Source organism: Balaenoptera musculus, chromosome 11 (genome assembly GCF_009873245.2).
Source record: "Balaenoptera musculus isolate JJ_BM4_2016_0621 chromosome 11, mBalMus1.pri.v3, whole genome shotgun sequence".
Taxonomy (NCBI): domain Eukaryota; kingdom Metazoa; phylum Chordata; class Mammalia; order Artiodactyla; family Balaenopteridae; genus Balaenoptera; species Balaenoptera musculus.
The window spans coordinates 63,915,283-63,941,475 of record NC_045795.1 but is presented as its reverse complement, the minus strand read 5'-3'; the positions used below and the strand labels follow the sequence as shown (position 1 = coordinate 63,941,475).

General features: G+C 40.2%; 1 protein-coding gene across 5 annotated transcripts in view; it reads left to right on the top strand.

The window, feature by feature from the left end:
• The first annotated feature begins 15,155 nt into the window (after positions 1-15,155).
• SMARCC1 (SWI/SNF related, matrix associated, actin dependent regulator of chromatin subfamily c member 1) overlaps positions 15,156-26,193 on the top strand; it is a 187,467-nt gene continuing 176,429 nt past the window's right edge. For all 5 annotated transcript variants that reach the window (XR_005021809.1, XM_036868447.1, XM_036868446.1 and 2 more), the window contains exons 1-2: positions 15,156-15,379; positions 22,701-22,820. Coding sequence is in view for 4 of the 5 variants with exons in the window: in XM_036868447.1 (XP_036724342.1) it covers positions 15,185-15,379; positions 22,701-22,820 (315 nt within the window). In the remaining variant the exon portion in view is untranslated. The remainder of the gene's footprint in view (positions 15,380-22,700; positions 22,821-26,193) is intronic.

Sequence of the window (26,193 nt, the reverse complement as noted above, 5' to 3'; positions counted from 1 at the left end):
CAAGAAACAGAGAATGGCTGTTGGGAGACAATGTCTGACAAGGAATCCTCTCTAAACTGGTAACATTTGAACTGAGACCTAAAGGAGAAGGAATTAGCATGCAATGCAAGGGTGGGGTGGGGAGAAACATCCCAGGCAGAGAGAAAAAAAATGTGCAAAGGTTCTAGTGCAAAGGTTCTAAAGCACTAAAGAGCTTTATGTGTTAGAGGAAATAAAATAACATAAACTCTCTCTCTCTCTCTCTCTCTCTCTCACACACACACATACACACAGTTAAGTATTAAAGATGTATTGATAGAAGCTTCAATAAAGTTTTGTTTTAATTAACGTTTTTATTGAAAAAGTAAGATATGCCGATGTTTAAAATATTTGAATAGCATAAAGGTGTAAGGTACAAATTGTTTCTTTCCTGCCCATGACCTACCCTTCCATCCAGTTTTGTAATCCACACTCCACTCCCCACAATTAATTGTTTCCAAGGATTTTTAAATTGAGATTGATGGATACCTAATGGGGCCATGAATAGGCTTCTGAAGTCCATGAAACCCCAGTGAAATTCTATGTGAAATTATGGATGCACACACACAGACATTTTGAGGGGAAGAAGATTCATAGTTTTCATCAGATTAACTAATCATGTTTTATTTTCACTAAACCACCATAATTGCCCTTCTCAAGGTCACCAATGCCCTCCATTGTTGCTAAATCCAATGGTCATTTCTCAGTTCTCATTTTATTTGACTGCTCTTAGTATGTAATACATATCATAACTTTCTTTTTTTTAATTAATTTATTTTTGGCTGCATTGGGTCTTTGTTGTTGGGTCTTCGTTGCAGTGCACGGGCTTCTCATTGCAGTGGCTTCTCTTGCTGTGGAGCATGGGCTCTAGACACGCAGGCTTCAGTAGTTGTGGCACGCAGGCTTCAGTAGTTGTGGCTTGTGGGCTCTAGAGCGCAGACTCAGTAGTTGTGGCGCACGGGCTTAATTGCTCCGCGGCATGTGGGATCTTCCCAGACCAGGTCTCGAACCCGTGTCCCCTGCATTGGCAGGCAGATTCTCAACCACTGCGCCACCAGGGAAGTCCCCTCATAACTTTCTTTTCCTTGAAATTTTCTTATCTCTGCTTCCACAACACCATATTAATCTGATTTTCCTGATTTTTCCCTGGCCACTCCTCTTTTTTTTTTTAAGCATCTTTTCATCTTTATGACCATGAAATATTGGAAAGCCCTACGGACTTAATTTCTTTTCTATCTGCATTCAGACATAGAATCTCATGGCTATAAATATCTTCTCATCAAGCAACAAGTATCCTTTGCTATCCAAAAATAAGTGTCCTTTGATAGCCAAATCACTTAAATTCCGAATTTGAACAGTGAAATTTCAGATAGTGAGGGGTGCCATTGTTATCCAACATCATTTTGGTTTCTGAGTCTTGAAAAATAAGTGGGAATCTCTTCAGTTCCTGTGTTTGGGTTTCAGGAGTTGGGATGGTGAGGACACTCAGATACATTCGTGATTACCACATTTTTATGTCAAGCCTGGACCTCTCTTTTTTTTTTTTTTAAATAAATCTTTTATTTATTTTATTTATTTATTTTTGGCTGTGCTGGGTCTTCGTTGCCGCACGCGGGCTTTCTCTAGTTGCAGTGAGCGGGGGCTACTCTTCGTTGCGGTGCGTGGGCTTCTCATTGTGGTGGCTTCTCTTGTTGCAGAGTACAGGCTCTAGGTGCGCGGGCCTCAGTAGCTGTGGCTCGCGGGCTCTAGAGCACAGACTCAGTAGTTGTGGCGCATGGGCTTAGTTGCTCCGCGGCATGTGGGATCTTCCCAGACCAGGGCTTGAACCCGTGTCCCTTGCATTGACAGGCGGATTCTTAACCACTGCGCCACCAAGGAAGTCCCCGGACCTCTCTTTAACTCTACACTCATCTGTCTAACTAACTGACATTTACATTTGGATGCTTAATAGACATCTCAGGCTTACATGGCCAATGTCAAGCTCCTGATATTCTCCCCTCACCAGCAACATCACCAATCTTCCCTCTTCCAACTTCTCAAGGCAAAAATGCTGGTGTCATAAGTAGCTCACCCTTTTACACCCCATGGCCAACTTGTTAGGAATTCTGTCAGCAACACCTACCATTTCCTGAATTTGATCATTTCTCAATCAATCTTCCCAACCTACCACTATCTTGGTCCAATCAACTCTCCAAAAAGGTACTCCTGCTGGGGGCCCCCTGAAGTCAGTTCTCAGTTCAGCAGTCAATCAGCCCGTGATACTCCAACACTCTGGTGGCTTACCACCCTACACAGAATGAACAGCCTAGTCCTTACCACGACCTACCAGTCCTCATAAACTGGGTCCTATCACTTCCGTGTCCTCATCTCCTTCCACTGCCCCCCCTCATGCCTGCTGCTCCAGCACATTGGCCTCTATTCTGTTTCTTGAACTTTTCAGATGTGTTCTCCTCTCACTGCCTTTGCACTCGCTTTGCGCTTGGTGTGGAATTGTCTTCCCCAGGGCATTCGCTTGCTTCCTCAACTTCTCCAAGATTTTCTTCAAAAATCGTATATAAAATTTGTACCCCCCAACACCTGATGCCATTTTCCATGCATCATATTCTCCCCCTTAAACTTATCACTATCTAACATACTGTGTGTATATTTTACTACAATGCACTGGCTTGCTCCATAAGGACAGGGATTTTGATCTGTTTTGTTCCCTACTTTATTTCCATCACCTAGAACAGTGTCTAGTACATACTAAGCCCTCCATAGATTTTATTTTATTTATTAATTTTAATTTTATTTATTTATTTATTTATTTATTTATGTCTGCATTGGGTCTTTGTTGCTGCGCGTGGGCTTTCTCTAGTTGTGGCGAGCGGGGGCTACTCTTCGTTGTGGTGTGCGGGCTTCTCATTGCAGTGGCTTCTCTTATTGCAGAGCACGGGCTCTAGGCACGCAGGCTTCAGTAGTTGTGGCTCGTGGACTCTAGAGCACACGCTCAGTAGTTGTGGCACACGGGCTTAGTTGCTCCGCGGCATGTGGGATCTTCCTGGGCCAGGGATGGAACCTGTGTCCCCTGCATTGGCAGGCAGATTCTTAACCACTGTGCCACCAGGGAAGCCCCCTCCATAGATTTTAGATATTCTTCTGTTATTAATTTATTACAGGAGAAGAAAGTCCAACTTACTATGGCTAATCCATAAAGCAGACAGTTGAAGCTACAGTTGAGAGTGATGAGCAGCTTTGAACTCAGCATCTTCAACACTTGTCATCAGCGCACATTATTTCCTCTTCGTCCATCTATGTTGAGCAGAGCACTTTTCAAAAAGCCATGTAGGGGGAAGTCCCTGGAGGTCCAGTGGTTAGGACTCCATGCATCTGTTGCAGGGCGCGAGGGTTTGATCCCTGCTTGGGGAACTAAGATCCTGCAAGCCGTGCAGTGCGGCCAGAAAAAAAAAAAAAGCCATGTAGGAATGGCAACCTCAGGATACTTGTAAGGGTCACTTCCTGCACTTAATGGAGGCATGAACTTCATAAGTGTGCAGTAGGATATATCATGAATGTCATGCCTCTTTAGTGCATTGCCAAAAGTCCTGGTTGTTGGCAGGAAGGTTGGAGGGTGATCATTTCCATGTGGATTACAGTTCCTAAACATTTTGTGTATAGAAGATAATGTCATGGAATCACCTCAGAAGAAATGGAGTGACCTATGGTTTCACTATGATATGTTTAGGTATGGCTTTTTTATTTCCTTGTTGGGGTACTTGGTCTCCTTGATTCTGAGGATTATTGTTGGAAATAAAGCAAAAATTATCAGTCATTATTTCTTCATATATTACTTCTGCTACATTCTCTTTCTTCTCTCCTTCTGGAAATCTAATTAAATACATGTTGGACCTTTACAGCCTCTATGTGCCTTACCCTGTACTCTTTATCTTTTCTTTTCTTATTTCTCCGTGCTTCTTTCTAGATATTTCTTTTGATTTTCCAGTTTACCCAGCTGTGTCTAATTTGCTATTAAAACTACCCATCAACTTATCAATTTCAATTACCCGTAATGTGTTTTTCTTTTTTCTTTGTATTTTATTTATTTATTTATTTATTTATTTAACATCTTTATTGGAGTATAATTGCTTTACAAGGGTGTGTTAGTTTCTGCTTTATAAAAAAGTGAATCAGCTATACGTACACATACATCCCCATATCTCCTCCCTCTTGTGTCTCCCTCCCACCCTCCCTATCCCACCCCTCTAGGTGGACACAAAGCACCGAGCTGACCTCCCTGTGCTATGCAGCTGCTTCCCACTAGCTATCTATTTTACATTTGGTAGTGTATATATGTCCATGCCACTCTCTCACTTTGTCCCAGCTTACCCTTCCCCCTCCCCGTGTCCTCAAGTCCATTCTCTACGTCTGCGTCTTTATTCCTGTCCTGCCCCTAGGTTCTTCAGAACCATTTTTCCTTTTTTTTAGATTCTGTATATATGTTAGCATACAGTATTTATTTTTCGCTTTCTGACTCACTTCACTCTGTATGACAGTCTCTAGGTCCATCCACCTCACTACAAATAACTCAATTTCATTTCTTTTTATGGCTGAGTAATATTCCATTGTATATATGTGCCACATCTTTTTTATCCATTCATCTGTCGATGGACACTTAGGTTGCTTCCATGTCCTGGCTATTGTAAATAGAGCTGCGATGAACATTGTGGTACATGTGTTTTTCAATTTTAGAATTTCTATGTGCTTCTTTTCAAATCTGTTATGCTCTTTTTTGCTTAATAGTTTCTAGTTCTTTCCTGAAATTTTATTCTTTTTTTTTTTTTTTTTGTCATGCCACATGGCATGCAGGACCTTAGTTCCCCAACCAGGGATGTAACCTGTGCCCCCTGCAGTGGAAGCGCGGAGTCTTAACCACTGGACTGCCAGGGAAGTCCCTCTTTCCTGAAATTTTAAATCTTGTCTCTCATGTCTTTAAATGAGTTAGATAGTTAATTTTAGGCTATATTTGACATCACATTATCTACAGCCCCTGAAGGTCTGTTAAAAAACCCCTCATGGCTTCCCTGGTGACGCAGTGGTTAAGAATACTCCTGCCAATGCAGGGGACACAAGTTCGAGCCCTGGTCTGGGAAGATCCCACATGCCGTGGAGCAACTAAGCCCGTGTGCCACAACTACTGAGCCTGTGCTCTAGAGCCCATGAGCCACAACTACCGAGCCCGTGTGCCACAACTACTGAAGCCCACATGCCTAGAGCCCATGCTCCACAACAAGAGAAGCCACCTCAATGAGAAGCCTGCGCACCACAATGAAGAGTAACCCCTGCTCGCTGCAACCAGAGAAAAGCCTGCACGCAGCAGTGAAGACCCAATGCAGCCAAAAATAAAAAAATGAATGAAATAAAATAAATAAATTTATTAAAAAAAAGAAAAGAAAAAAACCCTCAGGCTCTGACACCTCAAGCCAGGCTGCTCTCTCCGTGGAGAGGCTTTCCTCACCTGTCTCAGGCTCTGATCAAACATGCCAGGCAGCTCTCCCATGTGAAATCCCTTCTCACTCCACCTAGGCGCTGATACCTCATGCCACGTTGCTCCTCTGTGTCCTGAGCACTCTCCTTACCACATTTGGGACCTGACATCCTGTGCTGGGTTGCCCCCACATGGATGCCCTCCTAACTATTCTTGGACTGCGACATCTCAGAAGGGACAGCCCCTCAATCACCGTGTGGATGCCCTTCTCACCAGGCTCAGACTATGACACCCCAATCTGGGCTGCCATAGCCTCCTTCCCTGTGCAAACAGATGCTCACAATAGCTTTTGGAATAAGTTGTTCAGGATAGGAAGGGAAGGGGAAGGAGAGAAAGAGAAATATTTAGTTTTTAAAAATCCAATCTGAAATGTTTGCATTTTAAGTGAAGCCTTTTGGTTCTAGTAATTTTAATGCAATTACTGATAAATTTTGGGCATGAGCTACCATTCCGTTTTCTATTTTTCATTTGTCCCTATACTCAATTCCACTCTTTTATTGCCTGTTATTTTCTAACTCTACTGTTATGGATGACATACAAGTCTCTACTCTTCTACTGGTTCACTAGAAATTAAACGTGCATCATTAATTTTCAAATATTAATGTTAATCAGTACCTTTACCTTCCTTCTTAGAATACTACCATTTCTCCACTCACAACTTATGTACTATTTTTGTTAAATATTTAAATTCTACGTTTTAAAACCCCACAAGACACACTTTGTTTTATGCAGTAAATATTGAGTTACCCACTGTTTACCACTTTCTTTGCCCTTCATTCCTTTTTGCGAATCAGGAATCATTTTTCTTCTGATGTACATCTTTTAGAATTTCTGCGGTTTTACTAAAAGAATCTAATAGAGAATCACTTTTTATTTATCATGCTTGGGATTTGTTAGGCTTCTTGAATCTATGAATATCTGTAGTCATTTTTAGGTAACTCTCAATCATTATTTGGTTATCGCCTCTACTCTCTCTCTCATCCTCTGTGACTCCAGTTCCGTGTATATTAGAACTTCTCACTGTATCTTCTTTCTTACCCTGTCCCCCTTGCCCCCTGCCTTCAATTTTTTGGTCTTTCTGAACTTCAAGACTTATTTCGTCTGACTTATCTCCCTAGTTCGCTGATTCTTTTGCTATGTCCAATCTACTGCTCAATATGTCCAGTGAGCTTATAATTTCATTTATTATATTTTCTCTTTGGCTCTTTTTCAAACCTATCACTTCTAACAGTTTTCCAGTTTTTGGATGAAAGTTTCAAACTTATATTTTATTTCTTAAAAATAAGCATATTAGAGAAGCCACCACAATGAGAAGCCCACGCACCGCAACGAAGAGTAGCCCCCGCTCGTCGCAACTAGAGAAAGCATGCGTGCAGCAATGAAGACCCAACACAGCCAAAGATAAATAAATAAAATAAATTAAAAAAAAAAAGCATAGTACACCTTAAACTAATACATTTTATATGTCAATTATATCTCAATAAAGCTGAGAGAAAAAAGAGAAAAAAACCATAGTAGTTTTATGGATTATATCTAATAAATTCAATATTTGAAGTCCCTGTTTGTCTCATCTCTTTTTTTCCAAATTTTTAATTGTGGTAAAATACACATAAAATTTACCATGTTAACCATTTTTAAAATTTTTAATTGAGATATAATTGACATATAACATTATATTAATTTCAGGTGTACAACTTAATTCAATATTTGTATACACTGCAAAATGATCACCACAATAAGTCCAATTAATATTCATCAACTTACATAGTTACAAAAATTTTTTTCTTGTTATGAGAAATTTTAAGGTCTACTCTCTTAGCAACTTTTAAATATGCAATACAGTATTATTAACTGCAGTCACCATCCTGTACAGTACATCCCCATGACTTATTTATTTTATAACTCAAAGTTTGTGCCTTTTGACCCTCTCCACCCATTTCTCCAACCCCTCACCCTCCACCTCTAGCAACCACCAATCTCTGTCCTCTGTATCTGTGAACTTGTATATGTATTTATTTTTGTTTTTAGACTCTGCATGTAAGGGCAATCCTGCGGTATTTGTCTTTTTCTCACTTATCTCACTTCACCATCTTAATCATTTTTTTAAAAATTTTAAAAATATTTAATTAATTAATTAATTTATTTTTGGCTGTGTTGGGTCTTTGTTGCTGTGCATGGGCTTTCTCTAGTTGCAGCGAGTGGGGGCTACTCTTCGTTGCAGTGCACAGGCTTCTCACTGCAGTGGCTCCTCTTGTTGTGGAGCACAGGTTCTAGGCACTCGGACTTCAGTTGTTGTGACGCGTGGTCCCAGTAGTAGTGGCTCGCGGGCTCTAGACTGCAGGCTCAGTAGTTGTGATGCACGGGCTTAGTTGCTCCGTGGCATGTGGCATCTTCCCAGACGAAGGCCCGAACCCGTGTCCCCTGCATTGGCAGGCAGATTCTTAATCACTGCGCCACTAGGGAAGTCCCATCTTAATCACTTTTAAGTGTACAATTCAGTGATATTAAATACATTCATCATGTTGTACAACCATTACCCCATCCATCTCCATATCTCTTTTCATCTTGTAAAATTGAAACTCTGTACTCATTAAGCAATAACTCCTCATTTTCTCCTCTCCCTTGTCACTGGCAATCACCATTCTACTGTCTGTATTTATGATTTGGCTACTCTAAGTGCCTCATATAAGTGGAATCATACACTATTTGTCTTTTTGTGACTGTCATTTTATTTAGTATAATATCCTCAAAGTTTATCCATGTTGTAGCATATGTCAGAATCACCTTCCTTTTTAAAACTGAATAATATTCCATTGTATGTATCATATTTTGCTTATCCATCCATCTGTGGATGGATACTTGGCTTTTGGCTACTGTGAATAATGCTATTATGAATGTGGTTGTACACATATTTCTTCAAGACCCTGCTTTTATTTTATTTTATTTTTATTTATTTTTTTTAAGACCCTGCTTTTAATTTTTTGGGTATATATCAAGAAGTAGAATTGCTGGATCACATGGTAATTCTATTCTTAATTTTCTGAGGAATCATCCACAGTGAGTGTAATATTTTACATTCTCACCAACAGTGCACAAGCATTCCAATTTCTCCACATCCTTGTCCATACTTATGATTTTCTGGGTTTTTTTAATAGTGGCCATCTTAATGGATGTAAGGTGGTACATCATTATACTTTTTTTTTTTTTTTTTTTATAAATTTATTTATTTATTTATTTATTTTTGGCTGTGTTGGGTCTTCGTTTCTGTGTGAGGGCTTTCTCTAGTTGCGGCGAGCGGGGGCCACTCTTCATCGCGGTGCGCGGGCCTCTCACTATCGTGGCCTCTCTTGTTGCGGAGCACAGGCTCCAGACGCGCAGGCTCAGTAGTTGTGGCTCACGGGCTTAGTTGCTCCGCGGCATGTGGGATCTTCCCAGACCAGGGCTTGAACCCGTGTCCCCTGCATTGGCAGGCAGATTCTTAACCACTGCGCCACCAGGGAAGCCCCATTATACTTTTGATTTGCATTTCTCTGATGACTAAAGATGTTGACTGCCTTTTCATGTGCTTATTGTCCATTTGCATATCTTCCTTGGAGAACTGTCTAATCAAATCCTTTGCCAATTTTTGAATTTTTTTGTTCTTGCTGAGTTTTAGGAGTTCACAATGTATTCTAGATATAAATCCTTCATTATATGATTTGCAAATATTTCTCCCTCTCTCTGGGTTGCCTTTTTACTCTGTTGATATTCTTTTCTTAAAAAATATTTATTGGGGCTTCCCTGGTGGCACAGTGGTTGAGAATCTGCCTGCCAATGCAGGGAACACGGGTTCGAGCCCTGGTCTGGGAAGATCCCACATGCCGCGGAGCAACTGGGCCCGTGAGCCACAACTACTGAGCCTGCGCATCTGGAGCCTGTGCTCCGCAACAAGAGAGGCCACGACAGTGAGAGGCCCACGCACCGCGATGAAGAGTGGCCCCCGCTTGCCACAACTAGAGAAAGCCCTCGCACAGAAATGAAGACCCAACACAGCCAAAAATAAATATAAAAAATAAAAATTTAAAAATATTTATTTATTTATTTATTTGGGTGCACTGTGACTTTAGTTGCGGCACGTGGGATCTTTGGTTGGGGCATGAGGGATCTTTTAGTTGTAGCGTGCGGGCTCTTAGGTGCGGCATGCAAGATCTAGTTCCCCGACTAGGGATTGAACTCAGGCCCCCTGCACTGGGATCCCAGAGTCTTAACCTCTGGACCACCAGGGAAGTCCCTGTTGATATTCTTTTGATGCAAAATTTTTAAAATTTTCATTAAGTCCAATTTGTCTACTTTTTCTTTTGTTGCCTGCAACTCTGATATCACATCCAATAAATCATTGTCTTTGGTGTCATATCCAAGGAATCATTGTCAAATCCAATGTCATGAAGCTTTTGCCCTATGTTTTCTCCCAAGAATTTTATAGTTTTATCTCTTATATTGAGGTTTTTGATCCATTGTGAATTAATTTTTGTATACAGTGTGAGGTAAGGGTCCAACTTCATTCTTTTGCACGTAGTTATCTAGTTTAACCAGCACCAGTTGTTGAAAAGATTGTCCTTTCCCCATTGCACGGTCTTGGCACCCTTGTCAAAAAAATCATTTGACCATACACACAAAGTTTGTTCCTGGGCTCTCTATCCTTTCCATTGATCTATATGTCTGTCTTTATGCCAGTACCACACTGTTTTGATGAGTTTTGAAGTCAGGAAGTTGAGTTCTCCAAATTTATTGTTTTTTTTAACTGTTTTTTGTTTTGTTTTGTTTGTTTATTTTAGATTCTACATGAAGTTTAGGATGGGTTTTTCTATTTCTGCAAAAAACATCCCTGGGATTTTGATAGAGTTTGCATTGAATCTGTAGATTTCTTTGCGTATTGTAGACATTTTAAAATTATTAGGTTTTCCATACATGAACAGGGATATGTTTCCATTCATTTATGTCTTGTTTAATTTCTTTCATTGATGTTTTATAGTTTTCATTGTACAATTATTTTACCTTCTTGGTTACTTCCTAAGTGTTTTATTGTTTTTGATGCTATTGTAAATGAAATTGCTGTAATTTCCTTTTCAGATTGCTCATTATTAATATATAGACATGCAACTGATTTTTGTGTGTTGATTTTACATCCTGCTACTTTGCTGAAATCATGTATTAGTCATACAAGTTTTGTTGTAGAATCTTTAGGGCTTTCTATGTATAAGATCATATCATCTGCAAACAGATATCTTACTTCTTCCTTCAATTTGGATGCTTTTTATTTTTTTTCCTTGCCTAATTGTTCTGGCTAGAACTTCCAGTACTATGTTGAACAGAAGTGGTGAAAGCAGGCATCTCTGCCTTGCTCTTGATCTTAGAGGAAAACTTTGTCATTCACCATTGAGTATGATGTTCATTGTGGGTTTTTCTTACATGGCTGTTATTATAGTGAGATAGTTTCCTTCTATTCCTAGTTTGTTGAGTTTTTTTTTTTTTTTTTAGATCATGGAAATGTGTTCAATTATGTCAAATTATTCTTCTGCATCAATTGAGATGATCATGTGTTTTTTCCCTTTATTTTCTTAATGTGGTGTACTACACTGACTTCTGTATGCTGAACCACCTTGCATTCCAGGAATAAATCTCTTTTGGTGTAAAATCCTTGTAATATACTGCTGAATTTGGTTTGCTAGTATTTTGTTGAGGATTTTTTATCAGTATTCATAAGTGATATTTCTTGTAGTGACTTTGTCTGGTTTTGGGATCAGGGTAATGCTGGATTCATGGAAAGAGTCTAGAGTTGTTCCCTCCCTTCAGTTTTTTGGGAAAAGTTTGAGAAGGGTTGATATTAGTTCTTCTTTAAATGTTTGGTAGAATTCACCATTGAAGCCATCAAGTCTAGGCTTTTCTTTGTTGGGAAGTTTTTTTGAATTTTTGAATTTTATTTTATTTATTTTTTTACACAGCAGGTTCTTATTAGTTATTTATTTTATACATATTAGTGTATATATGTCAATCCCAATCTCTGTTGGGAGGTTTTTGATAACTGATTTAATAAGTGTATTATCTTGCTTTTTATAATTTATAAAAATGGATACATTGTTTTAGATCTAAATCATTTCAATTTTTTTTTTTAAGGAATTCCTTTATTTTTAAATTATTTATTTATTTTTGTCTGTGTTGGGTCTTCGTTTCTGTGCAAGGGCTTTCTCTAGTTGCGGCAAGCGGGGGCCACTCTTCATCGTGGTGCGCGGGCCTCTCACTATCGCGGCCTCTCTTGTTGCGGAGCACAGGCTCCAGACGCGCAGGCTCAGTAGTTGTGGCTCACGGGTCCAGTTGCTCCGCGGCATGTGGGATCCTCCCAGACCAGGGCCCAAACCCGTGTCCCCCGCATTGGCAGGCAGATTCTCAACCACTGCGCCACCAGGGAAGCCCTAAATCATTTCAATCTTGACCAGACTGCTTTTAATAATCATCTAATAAAATGTTATGTAATCTATTCCTCCGCAGCTTTGATATTATTCCTTGACTTAAATATTAACACTTTTATTTGAATTGAAAAATGAAGTAAGACTTTTTCTGACAAAAACAAATTTTTTGCTGATTTGACAATAATGACTGGCTTTGTCAATTAGGTTATATGACAGACATTTTCCATAAATTGAATAAGCTAAATGTTTGGCTCTAAGGTCTAGATGAAAATATACCTAATCCTTGTGATAAAAGTATTTTACCAAAAATATTGTAAAAGTTCAATGAAATAAGCAATATTGTGATTTTCTCAAGCAGATCTGAGTAAATTGATTTAAACAAGATGCTTCTAAGTTAAAGGTAATAGTCTTTGTCAGGAGTCAACAAACTATAGCACAGGCCCAATCTGGCCTGCCACATATGCTTTTTTTTTTGTGGTAAAAAATATATAATAATATTTACCAATTTAACCACTTTTAAGTGCACAATTCAGTGACATTAAGTACAGTCACAATCTTGTGCAGTCATTACTACTATCCATCTCTTAAACATTTTCATCATTCCAAACAAAAACTGTCTGCCTCCTGTTTTGTTTTTTTTTTTGGCTGTGTTGGATCTTCATTGCTGAGCGGGGGCTACTCTTTGTTGCAGTGCGCAGAATTCTCATTGCAGTGACTTCTCTTGTTGCGGAGCACGGGCTCTAGGTGTGTGGGCTTCAGTAGTTGTGGTGCATGGGCTCAGTAGTCGTGGCTCGCGGGCTCTAGAGCGCAGGCTCAGTAGTTGTGGCGCCCGGGCTTAGTTGCTCCGCGGCATGTGGGATCTTCCCCGACCAGGGCTCGAACCTGTGTCCCCTGCATTGGCAGGCGGATTCTTAACCACTGCGCCACTGGGAAGCCCCTGCTACCTGTTTTTGTAAATAAAATTTTACTGGGAACACAGCCATGCTCACTCATTTATGTATTGTCTACAGCTGCTTTTGTGCTACAATGGTAGGGCTGAGTAGTTGTGACAGAGAACATATGGCCTGCAAGCCTAAAACATTTGCTATCTGACACTTTATAGAAAATATTTGCTAAACACTAGTCTTTGATACATTTTAGAGAAGCCTTTTGGTATCCTTCCCAGAAACTGAGAAAGCTAATGACTGTAACAACTGGCATCAATCATACAGTTTCCAATTCTTTTCTTTTCCTCAAAATTGAAGAAACCTAATCAACTCTTCACCTATTGAGCAATAAAAATACTTTTTGATAGATTGCTATGTGAATTTAGCTTGCAGTTTGGAGAGCTGTGTGAAAGGTACAGTTCACTGTTAAACACTTTAGCATGCATATTTTGCATAAGAGTTTAGTATTTGTTTAGTGTTCTTTTGAGGGGAAATTTATAGTAAAATGCATAAATTTTCTTTACCATTCCATAATTGGTATACATCTGTGTAATGCAAATCTATTTCAAACTACAGCTTATTATCACCCCAGGAAATACCCTCATGTCCCTCCTTCCCCTCCACTCCCCAGAGGGAACCATACTTCAGAGTTTAGCCTGTTCTATAACTTCATATATATTGAATCATACTATATATATCCCTTTGGGTAAGATTTATTTCACTCAGTATAATATCTGTGAGATTCATCCATGATGTTGCATGTACCAAGTTTATTCCATTTGGTTGTTAGTTAATTTGTCAAATGGGTTCTTGCTCTTTTCATTATTGAGTTGTAAGAGTTCTTTCTATATTCTGGGTATGTCTCTTATCAGGTATATAATTTGCAAATATTTTCTCTCATTCAGTGGGTTTTTTCATTTTCTTGTCGGTATACTTTGAAGCACAAAAGATTTTAATTTTGATGAAGTCCAATTTATTTTTTCTTTTGTTGTCCATGCATTTTTCTCCAGCCTTTCTTCCTCTACTCTATCATTCACAGTGCTGCAGTAGCTAACTTCCTAATCGATAAATCTGGTCCTGTCATTCTCTCTGTTCAAGCTGGTTTTCTAATGCTTACAGGATATTCAAAACTCACTGCCACCCCAAATAACATCTCTGCTTCCACTCCATGGGCTTAAGGAGTTTCGCCAAGTATGCTTTCACACTTTAAAGACTTTGTTCCAGTTTTTTCACGTGTTTGAAATCTCCTTTCCTCCCTGATCACAGTGTCTTCATTCTTAAAAGTTGGTCTTAAAAACTCACAAGCAATTAGTCACTTGCTGTTCAGGGGTCAGATAGCATTAAGTTCAAAACCCCATAATGGCCAATCATATTTCGTTAATAATTTAAAATTATTTGCCTTCTGCCTCCCTGTAGGTCATTCACTCATTCATCAAATATTTATTGAACATCTGTTAGGTAACAGGCACTGTTCCCAGCACCGAAGGTACACCTGCGAACAAGTCAAGACTAGGGTCTCATGCAATTTATGTGGAAAGTATTCAATAAGAAAATAAGTAAAATGCCAGGTCACGGTGAGTGTTACGCCGACAATGTCGAGTGAGAATGATTGTTCAAGATTGCATGGTCAGGGATCACTTTTCTGAAGTACCTTTAAGCTATGATTTGAAAGCGCCTGAGTGACAATCAGAGGGGAACAGCTGTTGCAAAGGGTGGCGGTCCCAAATAGGTGTTTACAAAGGACGACAGGGTCACTAGGTGCAGAAGGTCTGAGGTCAAGCAGGGCAGGCGCAGATTCCCATCCGGCGTGTGGGTTCCTCCGCCAGCACGCGACACCCTAAACGGGTTCTCCTCTCGGAGAATCTCACGCCAGCCCCTTTCTCCCCGGCGGTGGCGGACGATGACACAGAACCTCCGTGCAGTAGTAGATTGCATAACGATTCGACGCAGGTATCCGGGAAACAGCCACACACTCAGAAGCCGAAGCTGGGGGGCGGAGACTGTACGCTGTCCTACAGCCTGGCGGAAGAGGCAGGGGAGGAGCTCGCCCTAGGCCCGCCCGGAGAGAGTGCTGCGCATGCGTATGCGTGTGCCCTCGTCAGTTAGGCGCCGGTCCCGAGAAGGGGTGGGGCCGGGCCTCCGCGCCGGAAGGGGGCTGACTGGGCGGGGCCGGGAGGCGGAGGTGGCGGCTGCGCGCGCGCGTGCGAACGAGGAACGCCGCGAGGGCCGGGGAGGGGCGGGCTGGGTGGTGGGGACGACGTACGGCGACGATGGCCGCGGCGGCGGGCGGCGGCGGGCTGGGGGCGACGGCGGGCGCCGCGGGTCTGGGAGGCGCGGCGGCGGCCGCGGGCCTGGCAGTTTATCGGCGGAAGGACGGGGGCCCGACCAGCAAGTTTTGGGAGAGCCCGGAGACGGTGTCCCAGCTGGATTCGGTGCGGGTCTGGCTGGGCAAGCACTACAAGAAGGTGGGTTCGCGCGCTCGTAGGGTCCGGGAGGCCACGCGACGGGGGCCGGGGGTGGCTACTGGCCTCGCGGGCTTCTGGCCGCCCCTCCCCCCGCGCGCCACGAGGGACAACAAAGGCAGGCGCAGGGCCCGCCACGCCCCCGCGGTGCGCTCTCGGCGTCCGCGCGCCCGGGACTCCACTGGCCCTCGGAGCTCCGCTCTTGGGAGCCCATGCACCCCGGGCGAAAGCCCCTGCCTGCTCCTGCAGGAGCAGGTCGAGCTCAGCGACCCGGAGGGTGTGAATCTTACTCTTTTGTTGGTTGCTTTAGGTGTGTGAACAATGATTATTAAAACTGTCTGAGCTAGAGGTGTAAAAGCGGCAAGTTTTGTTTAGAGACTAGTCTTCAAAGTCAAGTGAGGTGATTAAGGTTTTACTACCTGCTGTTGGTATGCTAAAGACGGACTATGGACGATTGTACTCGGATGTTGGTTACAGCAGGTTAATATAATTACAATATTCATGAGAACTAATATTAAAAAATGACGGTTTTTACTTCACTACTTCTGGTTATGTATAGTGGGAGTGCAAGAGTTAATGTTCACTTGTGGCTAATGTGAGGCCTTCCCTGAGAACCCCATTCATGTTAGATCACCCCGCTTCATATCACCTTTGTTTTCTTCATACCACTTTTTGAGATTATTTTCATTTACCTGTTTGCTCTACCTTTGGAATGTAAGTTCCGCTGAGTCAGTGGTATTAAAAGTTGTAAGTTAGTCTCTTGTTTATAACAAATATTTTTTTAGCTTCCCCTTTATGTAACTATTTAGGAATGACTCCCTTAGAAGGTGTAAGGACGCGGACTGCCAAAAATACTCTCTTTGCCCCCAAATTTCCGGAACACCCTTTTCAGTTCTCTACTTCCCCCGTTGTGGACCATAGCCCTGGGGCAAGGACCTTGTTAGGCCTGTTCACTACAACGTGTCCCGGAACATGTTTGATCCTCATTGTCTCGCCTTTAGTAGTTGCTTAGTAAATATTTGTTGGAATGAATGAAAAGATAGTCTAGGAACCTACTCATTTGGGGTGTACAGCGCAGTGGAGCCTATCAGCTTTTGGAAGTTGTTAGGCATGGGCAGGGATCTTGGGTTCTTTTGCGTTCCATTGTGGTACTTTAATAAATGACCATTTCTTATCTGAGGTTTTAGGAAGTGAGAGGCGATATATATTTTTAGTTACAGTATATTTTTTGATTCTTTGACTTTTTCCCCCCTGAAATTTTGCAGTCACATTTGGGATTGTAGCCTTTTCTCATTTACGTGTAGGTAGACAAGAATATTGTTTTCCCTTGTACAATGGTAAATTGGTCACTTTTTTGGTGTTGGCAATAGAGCTTCTGGTAGTAGCTAAGGGAATTGAATATATTTATATTATTAAAGTATTGTTTATCATGTGCCCTTCAGCCAATACTTTGGATCTTAAATTAATATACCTTTATGTATTTATTCCCCCCAGTCTGGATTTTTTACCCCAGTTTTATTGAGATATAATTGACATATAATATTGTATTACTTTATCAATGTAGCTTTAACAAAGAGAAATAGGCGGAATATTCCTTTGGATAGCAAGGAAGGGAAAAGAAAAAGGGAAATACAGTAAAAGTAATTTCTACCTCTCCAAACTCTGTGCATCTCTTTGCGCCCAATTTTAAGAGGGCAGCTTTAGGCTTGGATAATCTTTAAAAGATTTGTTTGCGTGGGCGAGGAAGTGGCTGTGAGGCTGATTGCAGGATTTGTCCCAAAGTGTTGAAGACAGTAGGCTAGTGTTGGCTCAGTGTGCCTGAGGCCTTAAAGACAAAGTTAAAGTTAGGTTTGACCTCTCAGTGTTTCATAAAGCTAGAGTGTGTTTCTTGGGCCTACGCAGATTAAGAATTGTATATCCCTTGGGCCTGACAGTCAGAATCCTATCAGCCTCTGAGAGTGGTGTTGGTGTGGTGAAAATATTTACCAGAAGGTTCTTTGCTTCCTCTGTACAGGATATATCTCTACCTGGTATACACATTGATAGGTTTTAACTAAACTTTTCTGTTGCATTTAATAGTGTGTTTTCAAATTCATAAATCTCAGCAAATAAATGAAATAAACATGACGTTGATAGTAGCATTTTTATTGATGGGTTTATGTATGCACCCAGTGAACAACTGAGCATCCATCTTACCCAGGCATTTAAAACATAAGTCACTTAAATCCTCACAGCAGTTCTGAATGATAAGATATTATTTACTTCATTTTCCACATGAGAGACACCTGAGGGTGGAGATTTAAGTAACTTCTCTAAGAATTACAGTTAGGAGTGGCAAATTTGGAATTCAAAGGTCTGCCTGGCTCCAACCCCCACCCCCCCTTTTTTTTTTTGGCTGCACATAATCCCTCTCTTTAAGGAACTGACAGTGTTGTGGAAAAGATAGACATAGGCACCTACTTATAAAACCCAAGTGATTTCAAATTAAAAGAGAACTTCCTTGTATCGTTTTTGTCTTCTGCATGCCTATAGGAGGTGCTCAGTAAATATTTGTTCCATGAATGAACAGATTAACTAGTATAGAAATCTGTTTATTTAGGCTTTGTTGATACATTTGGTTTAGCAGTACAGAAAGGAGAGTGAATACTTTTTGACTGGGATGAGCTTCAGCTAGCCAAAGGAGTCCAGAGGAGGTGACCACTTTAGGTACGCGGAAGCTGAAGCACAGAGAGGTTAACTGTTTGCCTGAGGTTGCATTTTCAGTCCACTAGCAGTGCGGAAGCTTGTTTATCTACCTAAGCTGCCTGCTTTGTATTACTGGGTGCATATCTTTCATCCTAACTTTGAAAGATATGTTTCTATCCATAGTTCAGAGTGATTTTCAGATGATAAAACCTTGTGAAGGTGAAGTATATCTATAAGCCATTAAGTTCCCAGGTAAGTTTCTTCCCGAAGTTTGGCTTGCCCCTGAAATAAGATTTAAGATTTTAGAATGATTTAAATAAAGATGCTTTGGATTTAACAAAGATTTCTAAAATAGAGTAGATTGCCCAAGGAAGGCATTCAGTGCCCTTTACATAAAGTATTTAACAGTTTAAGACTTTTTTTTTCCCAGATGGGACATCTGCTACAATAGAATTGTTTATGGATAAGTTAAACTTTTGATACTATATTAATGTCACAGGGAATATAAAGCAGATTTATTGATAACAACTTTCTAAACATATCCTGCTAACTTTCTTAATCAGAATACTTTGAGACTAAAAAATTTTTTGTTGTCTTAAGTAAAACATTCTGTTGAACTTTTTTTTGATCAAAAGATAAAATTTTTATGACTGAAGTAGTCTATATAATTATTAATTTTTTTCCCCTTTAATCAGGATTCATTATTTTGAAAGCTATTAAGAACTTTTTATGTTTAGGTGAGATTTTTGGAAGCAGTTGAAATGAACTTATGTCTGTATGGGATAGTGGAATGAGCATTACGTTAGGTTGGAAGACGTGAGTTCAGTACTCTTGGCTGCTAATTGGTGTCATTGAGCAGGTGACTTGATTTCCATGTTTTAATTTTTCATTTGTAAGTTGGGAGTAAGACTGTGACTCCCATAGACAGTTGTTCGAATCAAATGAGATAGTCCTCGAAGGTAGGATTATATAAATTTGAGGTGGTAGTGATACTTTTGCCATGTATCATTGGGTCCCCCTGCTTCATTCTTATTCGTTAAATAGAATGTTACTCTTTGAAATTTTTATAAGTCGATTTAAAATCTTATAGTCGTACATTGACTGCCTTTTGAGAGGGTATGAATCTGACATTAATTTATTAATGTCAGATTTAATTTATTAGTTAAAAGTGTCATCTCTTGCATACATTTTAATGTTTGATCATTTTTGTGGGTGATTTGGAGAAAGTAAATGGAGTTAAAAATGTTTTATAGTTTAAAAATTGGATCTTAAAATACCTAATATAATCATTTTGATTGGGCTTTGCACCTGGCCATCTTTATTCTGAAACTGTAGGGTTGTCCACATGAAATCTTTCTCATTCTGAATGACAATAAATGAAGTGTGTAGGTAGTAGTGAAGTTTAGAATATATACAAAGCTATGTACGTAAGTCATTAAAAATTACTTTTTGCCTGGAGGGTTGGTTTGTTTTTCGCCAAACAACCTTCCTCCAAATGGTGTCTTTCAGGTTTAGGATTTGGCGCTGTTCAGTTGTCTGCAGGTATATGAAAAATAAAAAGTTACGGTTATTAATTTTTCACGTTGCTTTACCATGTGCGGAAAAACTTGCAGTACATTATGTGATTCTTTTGAGAAGCTTGTACTTATTAAAGATTATAAAGTTATCTTGTGGGTATGTACAACATACTTTGCCAGTTCTGTGGGTTAGACTTGAAGAGTTTATTCCTTATTAAAGATTATACTATGTTGAGTATCACTGATTACTTTCAAAATTGAGTGTTACTTATTAAAGATTTACTATGTTGAGTAAATTGGAAAAAAAAATCTGATGTTAAGTTTTCACTTGAAAGTTTATAGTCCTCAGAAAAGTAAACTTGGTTTTTATGGGAATTGGCATTGTAGGAAAGGGGAATTGTAAGAAGTTTTTAACATTTAAAAATTGCTTACCTGGTTTTTAACTTCTAAATTATAATAAAATTTGTTCTTTAACTGAGATATATGATAATATTTGAAGTGGATTTTTGAAAAAAAGTCCAGTGGTTCTTAAAGTGTAGTTCCCAGTCACGTAGTGTCATGTGGGAACTTGTTAGAAATGCAGATTCTTGGGCCCGACTTATTGAATTAGTAAGTGGGGCTAAAACTTGAGAACCATTATTTTAGACTAACAGAATTGACATCTTACGTGCTTAATTGTATGAAACTTGTTTCCAGTTATTGGCTCATGTCTGATATACTTGTTTCACTTTGTGGCCTTAAGGAAATGTGTTTTTACAGGACACCTTTAAATTAAATAAAAGGAAGCTATCTGTAAGGACAAAAAGGAGTAGTCTACAACAGGGATAGGCAGACTTTTTCTGTAAAGGGCAAGAGTAAATATTGAGGCTTTGCGGGCCATGCAGTCTCAGCTGCAACTGCTCAACTCTGCTCTTGCAGGAAAGCAGCCATAGACAATGTGCAAATGAATGAGTGTGCTGTGTTTTGATAAAACTTTATTTATGGACACTGACATTTGAATTTTATGTAATATTCATGTGTCATGAAATATTATTTTTCTTTTAATTTTTTCCCAGCCATTTAAAAAATGTAAAAACCATTCTTAGCTTGTGGGCCACACAGAAACAGGCAGTAGACTGGGTTTTACCAACCTTTGGTCTTGGGGATTTCATGTAAAATAAAGCATTCCGGACTTCCCTGGTGGTGCAGTGGTTAAGAATCCGCCTGCCAATGCAGGGGACACGGGTTCGAGCCCTGGTCTGGGAAGATCCCACATGCCGCAGAGCAACTAAGCCCATGTGCCACAACTACTGAGCCTGTGCTCTAGAGCCCGCGAGCCACAACTACTGAGCCCGCATGCCTGGAGCCTGTGCTCTGCAACAAGAGAAGCCACGACAATGAGAAGCCCCACTCACCGCAACTAGAGAAAGCCTGCACGCAGCAACGAAGACCCAGTGCAGCCAAAAATAAATAAAATTAAAAAAAAAAAAAAGCATTCCAACAAAATACCAGTCTTCAGCAAAGTTAACCAGTCTTCAGCAAAGTTAACTGCATGCTGGTTGTTCTATTTAGAGTGGAAAGCTAACATACCTGAACAAATAAAAATTTGCGAGGATACTAAGCTCTAAGAAGAATTGCCCTTTTATATTATGCTCTGTCTTTGATTGACAGTAGCACATCTTGAGAGCCAGTCAACTTAAGGCATAGTAATTAATGGTAGACTGTGTAGCTCATATTTTGCTGTATATGTATCCCTTAGACTTTATTTATTGCAATAGAAACATTATCTTGAAATGTTGGGTGGTACTGGGAAAGAGGTTTTTTCCAGGAAGAAAACTTCTAGTTTTTTTATGGAAGGAAGTATAGATGTTTTTTCCTGCTCAAAATTGGAGGTTAAAAGAAAAAAAAAATGATGGCTTTTCAAAGTGATAGTGAATGCTTAATACTAAGTTAAATTTTTGCATTTAATTGAACTCAGTAATTTATGCTTTCCCTGTCACATACTCTTTATCTTTCCTTGCTGTAATATGCTTGCTTGCTGTCTACCACGAATTTGGCCTTCTTGATGTTATTCACATTAGCATGGATAACTTTTCATGTACGTTTGTTTTAAAAAAATTTTATTGTGGTAAAAAACTTACAAAATTTACCATCCTAACCATTTTTAAGTGCCCACACATGTATTTTTTTTAATGCATAAAAGCAACCATTTTATTATGCTTAGAGTTCCTGTGTGTCTGGAATTTGGATGGGCACAGTAAGGCCAGTTGTCTCTGCTCAGTGGTGTCTGGGGCCTTGACTGGGGATGTTTGATGATTGGGGGTGACCTGACAGCTGGGGGCCACAATCACCTGGAATCATCTTTACTCATGTGTCTGGTGGTTGTGCTGTCAGTCTTCTGAACAGCAGCTGGGGCCTCTCCATGTGGCCTCTCAGTGTAGCCTGGGCTTCCTCAGTATGGTGATGTCAGGGTGGTTGGACTTCATTGTTGTTCAGGGCTCCAAAGGTGGGTGTCCCAAAAGAACTATATGGAAGCTGCATGATTTTTTTTGATTTATCTTCAGAAGTCACACAGTATCACTTCTGTTGCATTTTAATGGTTTTAAGTGAGTCACTAAGGATGGTCCTGATTCAATAGAGGAGGGCCATAGATCCCCACCTCTTGTTGAGAGGAGTCAAAGAATTTGTGGACTTGTTTGAAAAACTGTAACACAGTTGGCTCTCTGGCCACATGCGAAATATAGTGGCCAGTATGTCTCATTCCATTATATTAAGTTGGCCAGAAAGTTCGTTCGGGTTTTTCTGTTACATCTTATGGAAAAACCCGAACAAACTTTTAGGCCAATTCAGTAGCATCAGGCTCAAGTTTGAGGTCCAGGATCTCACCATCTAATTTAGGTCCAGGTGCAGATGAGATGACACTTGGGTTTGGTTTCTTGGGCATAGTATTTCTCATTCTTAAGATCTGTTAACTGAAAGGATATGTTATCTGTCCCTCCCCACGGCTCCCAGTATTTGTTTATGTAAGTGTCTCAGACACTTAAAAATCTGCCACCAGGCCGGTACTTAGGTACTGGGAAGTAAGCTAACATTGTCTTCTGCACAGTTGTCCCAGTTTTTGAGTTTCTGTCTTTATCTTGCAGTATGTTCATGCGGATGCTCCTACCAATAAAACACTGGCTGGGCTGGTGGTACAGCTTCTCCAGTTCCAGGAAGATGCCTTTGGGAAACATGTCACCAACCCGGCCTTCACCAAACTCCCTGTAAGTACATCAGCTTATCACACTGGAACATCTTCAGTTTCTGTACTCTTGGGTGCAGCCTACAGCTCTTTATTTTGATGCTGCTATCCTATAGAATAGGAAAAAGGAGGAATCGCTACAGAATTTTAGCTATAGGACATTATTGCTTTTGAACTGTAGGAAACATCTCTTTCAGGAGTCATTTAAAATTTGCATTAAACATCACAACAATTATTACCTAGACTTAACTGTTAACATTTTACTATGTTGTAGTTTCTTTATTGTCTTACTGTACTAAGTCTTTTCCATTTTTTTCTCCTGATTCAGTTCTTGTGGCTAGAATGTTGTTTCTTGGAATTTTTTTATATTTTGTAGGTGGGATTCTTCTGAGCTTATGTGAGAATATGATTCTGTTCTCCTTGCAGTTGGTATTTTGACTGAAAGTTTGGCTTGTTATAGAAATAGTGGGTTATGCCTTATTTCCTTTTGTAATTTGAAGGTTTTGTTCTTCTCTTAACATTCGATTTTGTACAGAAAAATCTGATACTACTTGTTGATTTCTCCCTTTTTTTTAATTTTTGAAATTTTATTTATTTATTTATTTATTTATGGCTGCATTGGGTCTTCGTTGCTACGCATGGGCTTTCTCTAGTTGCGGCGAGTGGGGGCCACTCTTTGTCGTGGTGCGCAGGCTTCTCATTGCAGTGGCTTCTCGCTGCGGAGCACGGGCTCTAGGTGTGCGGGCCTCAGTAGTCGTGGCATGCGGGCTCAGTAGTTATGGCTCGCCGGCTCTAGAGCGCAGGCTCAGTAGTTGTGGTGCACGGGCTTAGGTGCTCCGCGGCATGTGGGATCTTCCCGGACTGGGGCTCGAACCCATGTCCCCTACACTGGCAGGCGGATTCTTAACCACTGCGCCACCAGGGAAGTCCCTGATTTCCCCTTTTTTAATACTGATCTTTAAAATTCATAAATATGTCTAGTTGTTATAAGTCATGATCTGAAGACTCAGTTTTGTTTCTTTGGCTCAGGGAACATTCAGTCTGTTAGCCTTCTCTGCCATCCTGTATTTCTTTATATTTTTGAACTCTGATTGTACAGATATTAGATTTCCGGGAACTACCTGTGCTATGTTTTCCCATAATTTTTGTCTTTCATTTCTCTGATTCGGATTTTTGTAGTTTCCAGTCTGCTGTTTGTTGCCTCTACTGAATTTATTATTGGTAGACCTTTTATAAATCTCAAAAGCTTTTGATTTGTGTGTTCTTATTTCATCTCTAAACTTTTTGTTTTAATAACTCACTGATTTCTCAGATATAATTGAGAATAAAAAATATGGTTTTACTGATATTGCAGTAAATCTGTTCATTTCACTTATGGTATTTTTGCTCTCCAGACATTTATTTTCATTAAGTCAAATATATGAACGTATTGTTTTGAATCACGTTGGGAAGTTTTCTCCACTTGTAGGTGATAAAGGATTCCAGCCATGTGTTGTTCTAGTATTTGTAGAAGAACAAATTTCTGCACTATTTGTAGGTGTCATGTAACTCTGTTATCCATCAAGAATTTATCTTGGTATTCATTGTGAGCAGTGGATTCAGTGCTCACAAAAAAAAAGAAAAGCAGTTTTATCTTTTTTCCATATGATTATCTGGTTAACCCAACAACATTTATTAAAGGGTGCTGCTTTTCTGCACTGATTTTTTTTTTTTAAGATTTTTTTTTATGTGGATCTTTTTTTGTTAAATTTATTTTATTTTTGGCTGTGTTGGGTCTTCGTTGCTGTGTGCAAGCTTTTCTCTAGTTGGGGCGAGCAGGGGCTACTCTTCGTTGCGGAGCACAGGCTCTAGGCGTGTGGGCTTCAGTAGTTGTGGCGCGGGCTCAGTATTTGTGGCGTGTGGGCTTAGTTGCTCCGTGGCATGTGGGATCTTCCCAGACCAGGGCTCGAACCTGTGTCCCCTGCATTGACAGGCAGATTCTTAACCACTGTGCCACCAGGGAAGCCCTGATGTGGACCGTTTGTCTTTACTGAATTTGTTACAGTATTACTTCTGTTTTATATTTTGTTTTTTTTGGCGGTGAGGCATGTGGGATCTTAGCTCCCTGACCAGGGATTTAACTAACACCCTCTGCATTGGAAGGTGAAGTTTGTTTTCTTTTCTTTTTTTTTAAAATAATGTTTGTTTTTATACTGCTTTTATTTTATTTTGAAAAATATTTATTTATTTATTTATTTATTTATTTATTTTTGACTTAGTTGGGTCTTAGTTGCAGCACGCGGGCTCTTCCTTGCGGTGCGGGGGCTTCTCTCTAGTTGTGGCATGTGGGCTCAGTAGTTGCAGCACACGGGCTTAGTTGCCCCGTGGCATGTGGGATCTTAGTTCCCCAACCAGGGGTTGAACCCACGTCCCCTGCATTGGAAGGTGGATTCTTAACCACTGGACCTCCAGGGAAGTCCCTTCCTCACTGATTTGAGTTCAGCAAATATTTAGCATTTGATTATGTGCCAAGTTCTAAGAATTCAAGGAGTAATACAGTGTATTGTTTGTCTTCAGGGGACTTACTTACCCTCTGGTGACCTATATGAATACAGCCTTTGACTTTCCTCATCTCAGGAAATGTTTTCCAAAGGAAAGGACATTTGAACTGAGTCCTGAATGTAGAGTATGAGTTCTTTAGGGACATGCTGGAAGATCGGATTTTCAGGCAGTGATAGCAACATATAAAAGCCTAAAGGCTTTTAATGTAGTTGCAAATAGTTCAACAGGGTTAGAACTGAGGACAGTAGGCAGAGATATGGGCCAGAATCAGTCATAAAATGACAGGTTTACTGTGTTAGAAGTGTGGCTTTTATCTTGAAAGTGATTGGGAAGCACAGCAAGGGGGTAGAACTTAGTGATTTTTTTTTTTTTTTGTCTGTATGGTGGGTGGGTTGTGGGGCTGAAATAAGAAAGAATTGACTGGGATGACTACACTGAGCAGATTCCTTTCTCACTAAGGTGGAAGCCAGAGTATAAAAGCAGGTTTCTGGAGAAAGGTACTCAGTTTAGTCTGTGTTGAGGTTGGCTCTCCTGTAGGTACCTCAGGTTTAGAAATCCTATAGGTAGTTGGAAATGAGATCTGGAGTTCTAGAAAACAGGTTGAATTAGAGGAAGAGATTAGGGAATTACCGGGTACTGGTTGAATTCACATTTGCAGAGCAAGATCATTCCTTTTATTTTAATTATTTTTTAGCTAATGCTTTCAAAATACCTATTTTTTAAAAAAAATTAATTAGTTTATTTATTTTTGGCTGTGTTGGGTCCTCGTTTCTGTGTGTGGGCTTTCTCTAGTTGTGGCGAGCGGGGGCCACTCCTCATCGCGGTGCGCGGACTTCTCATTGTCGTGGCTTCTC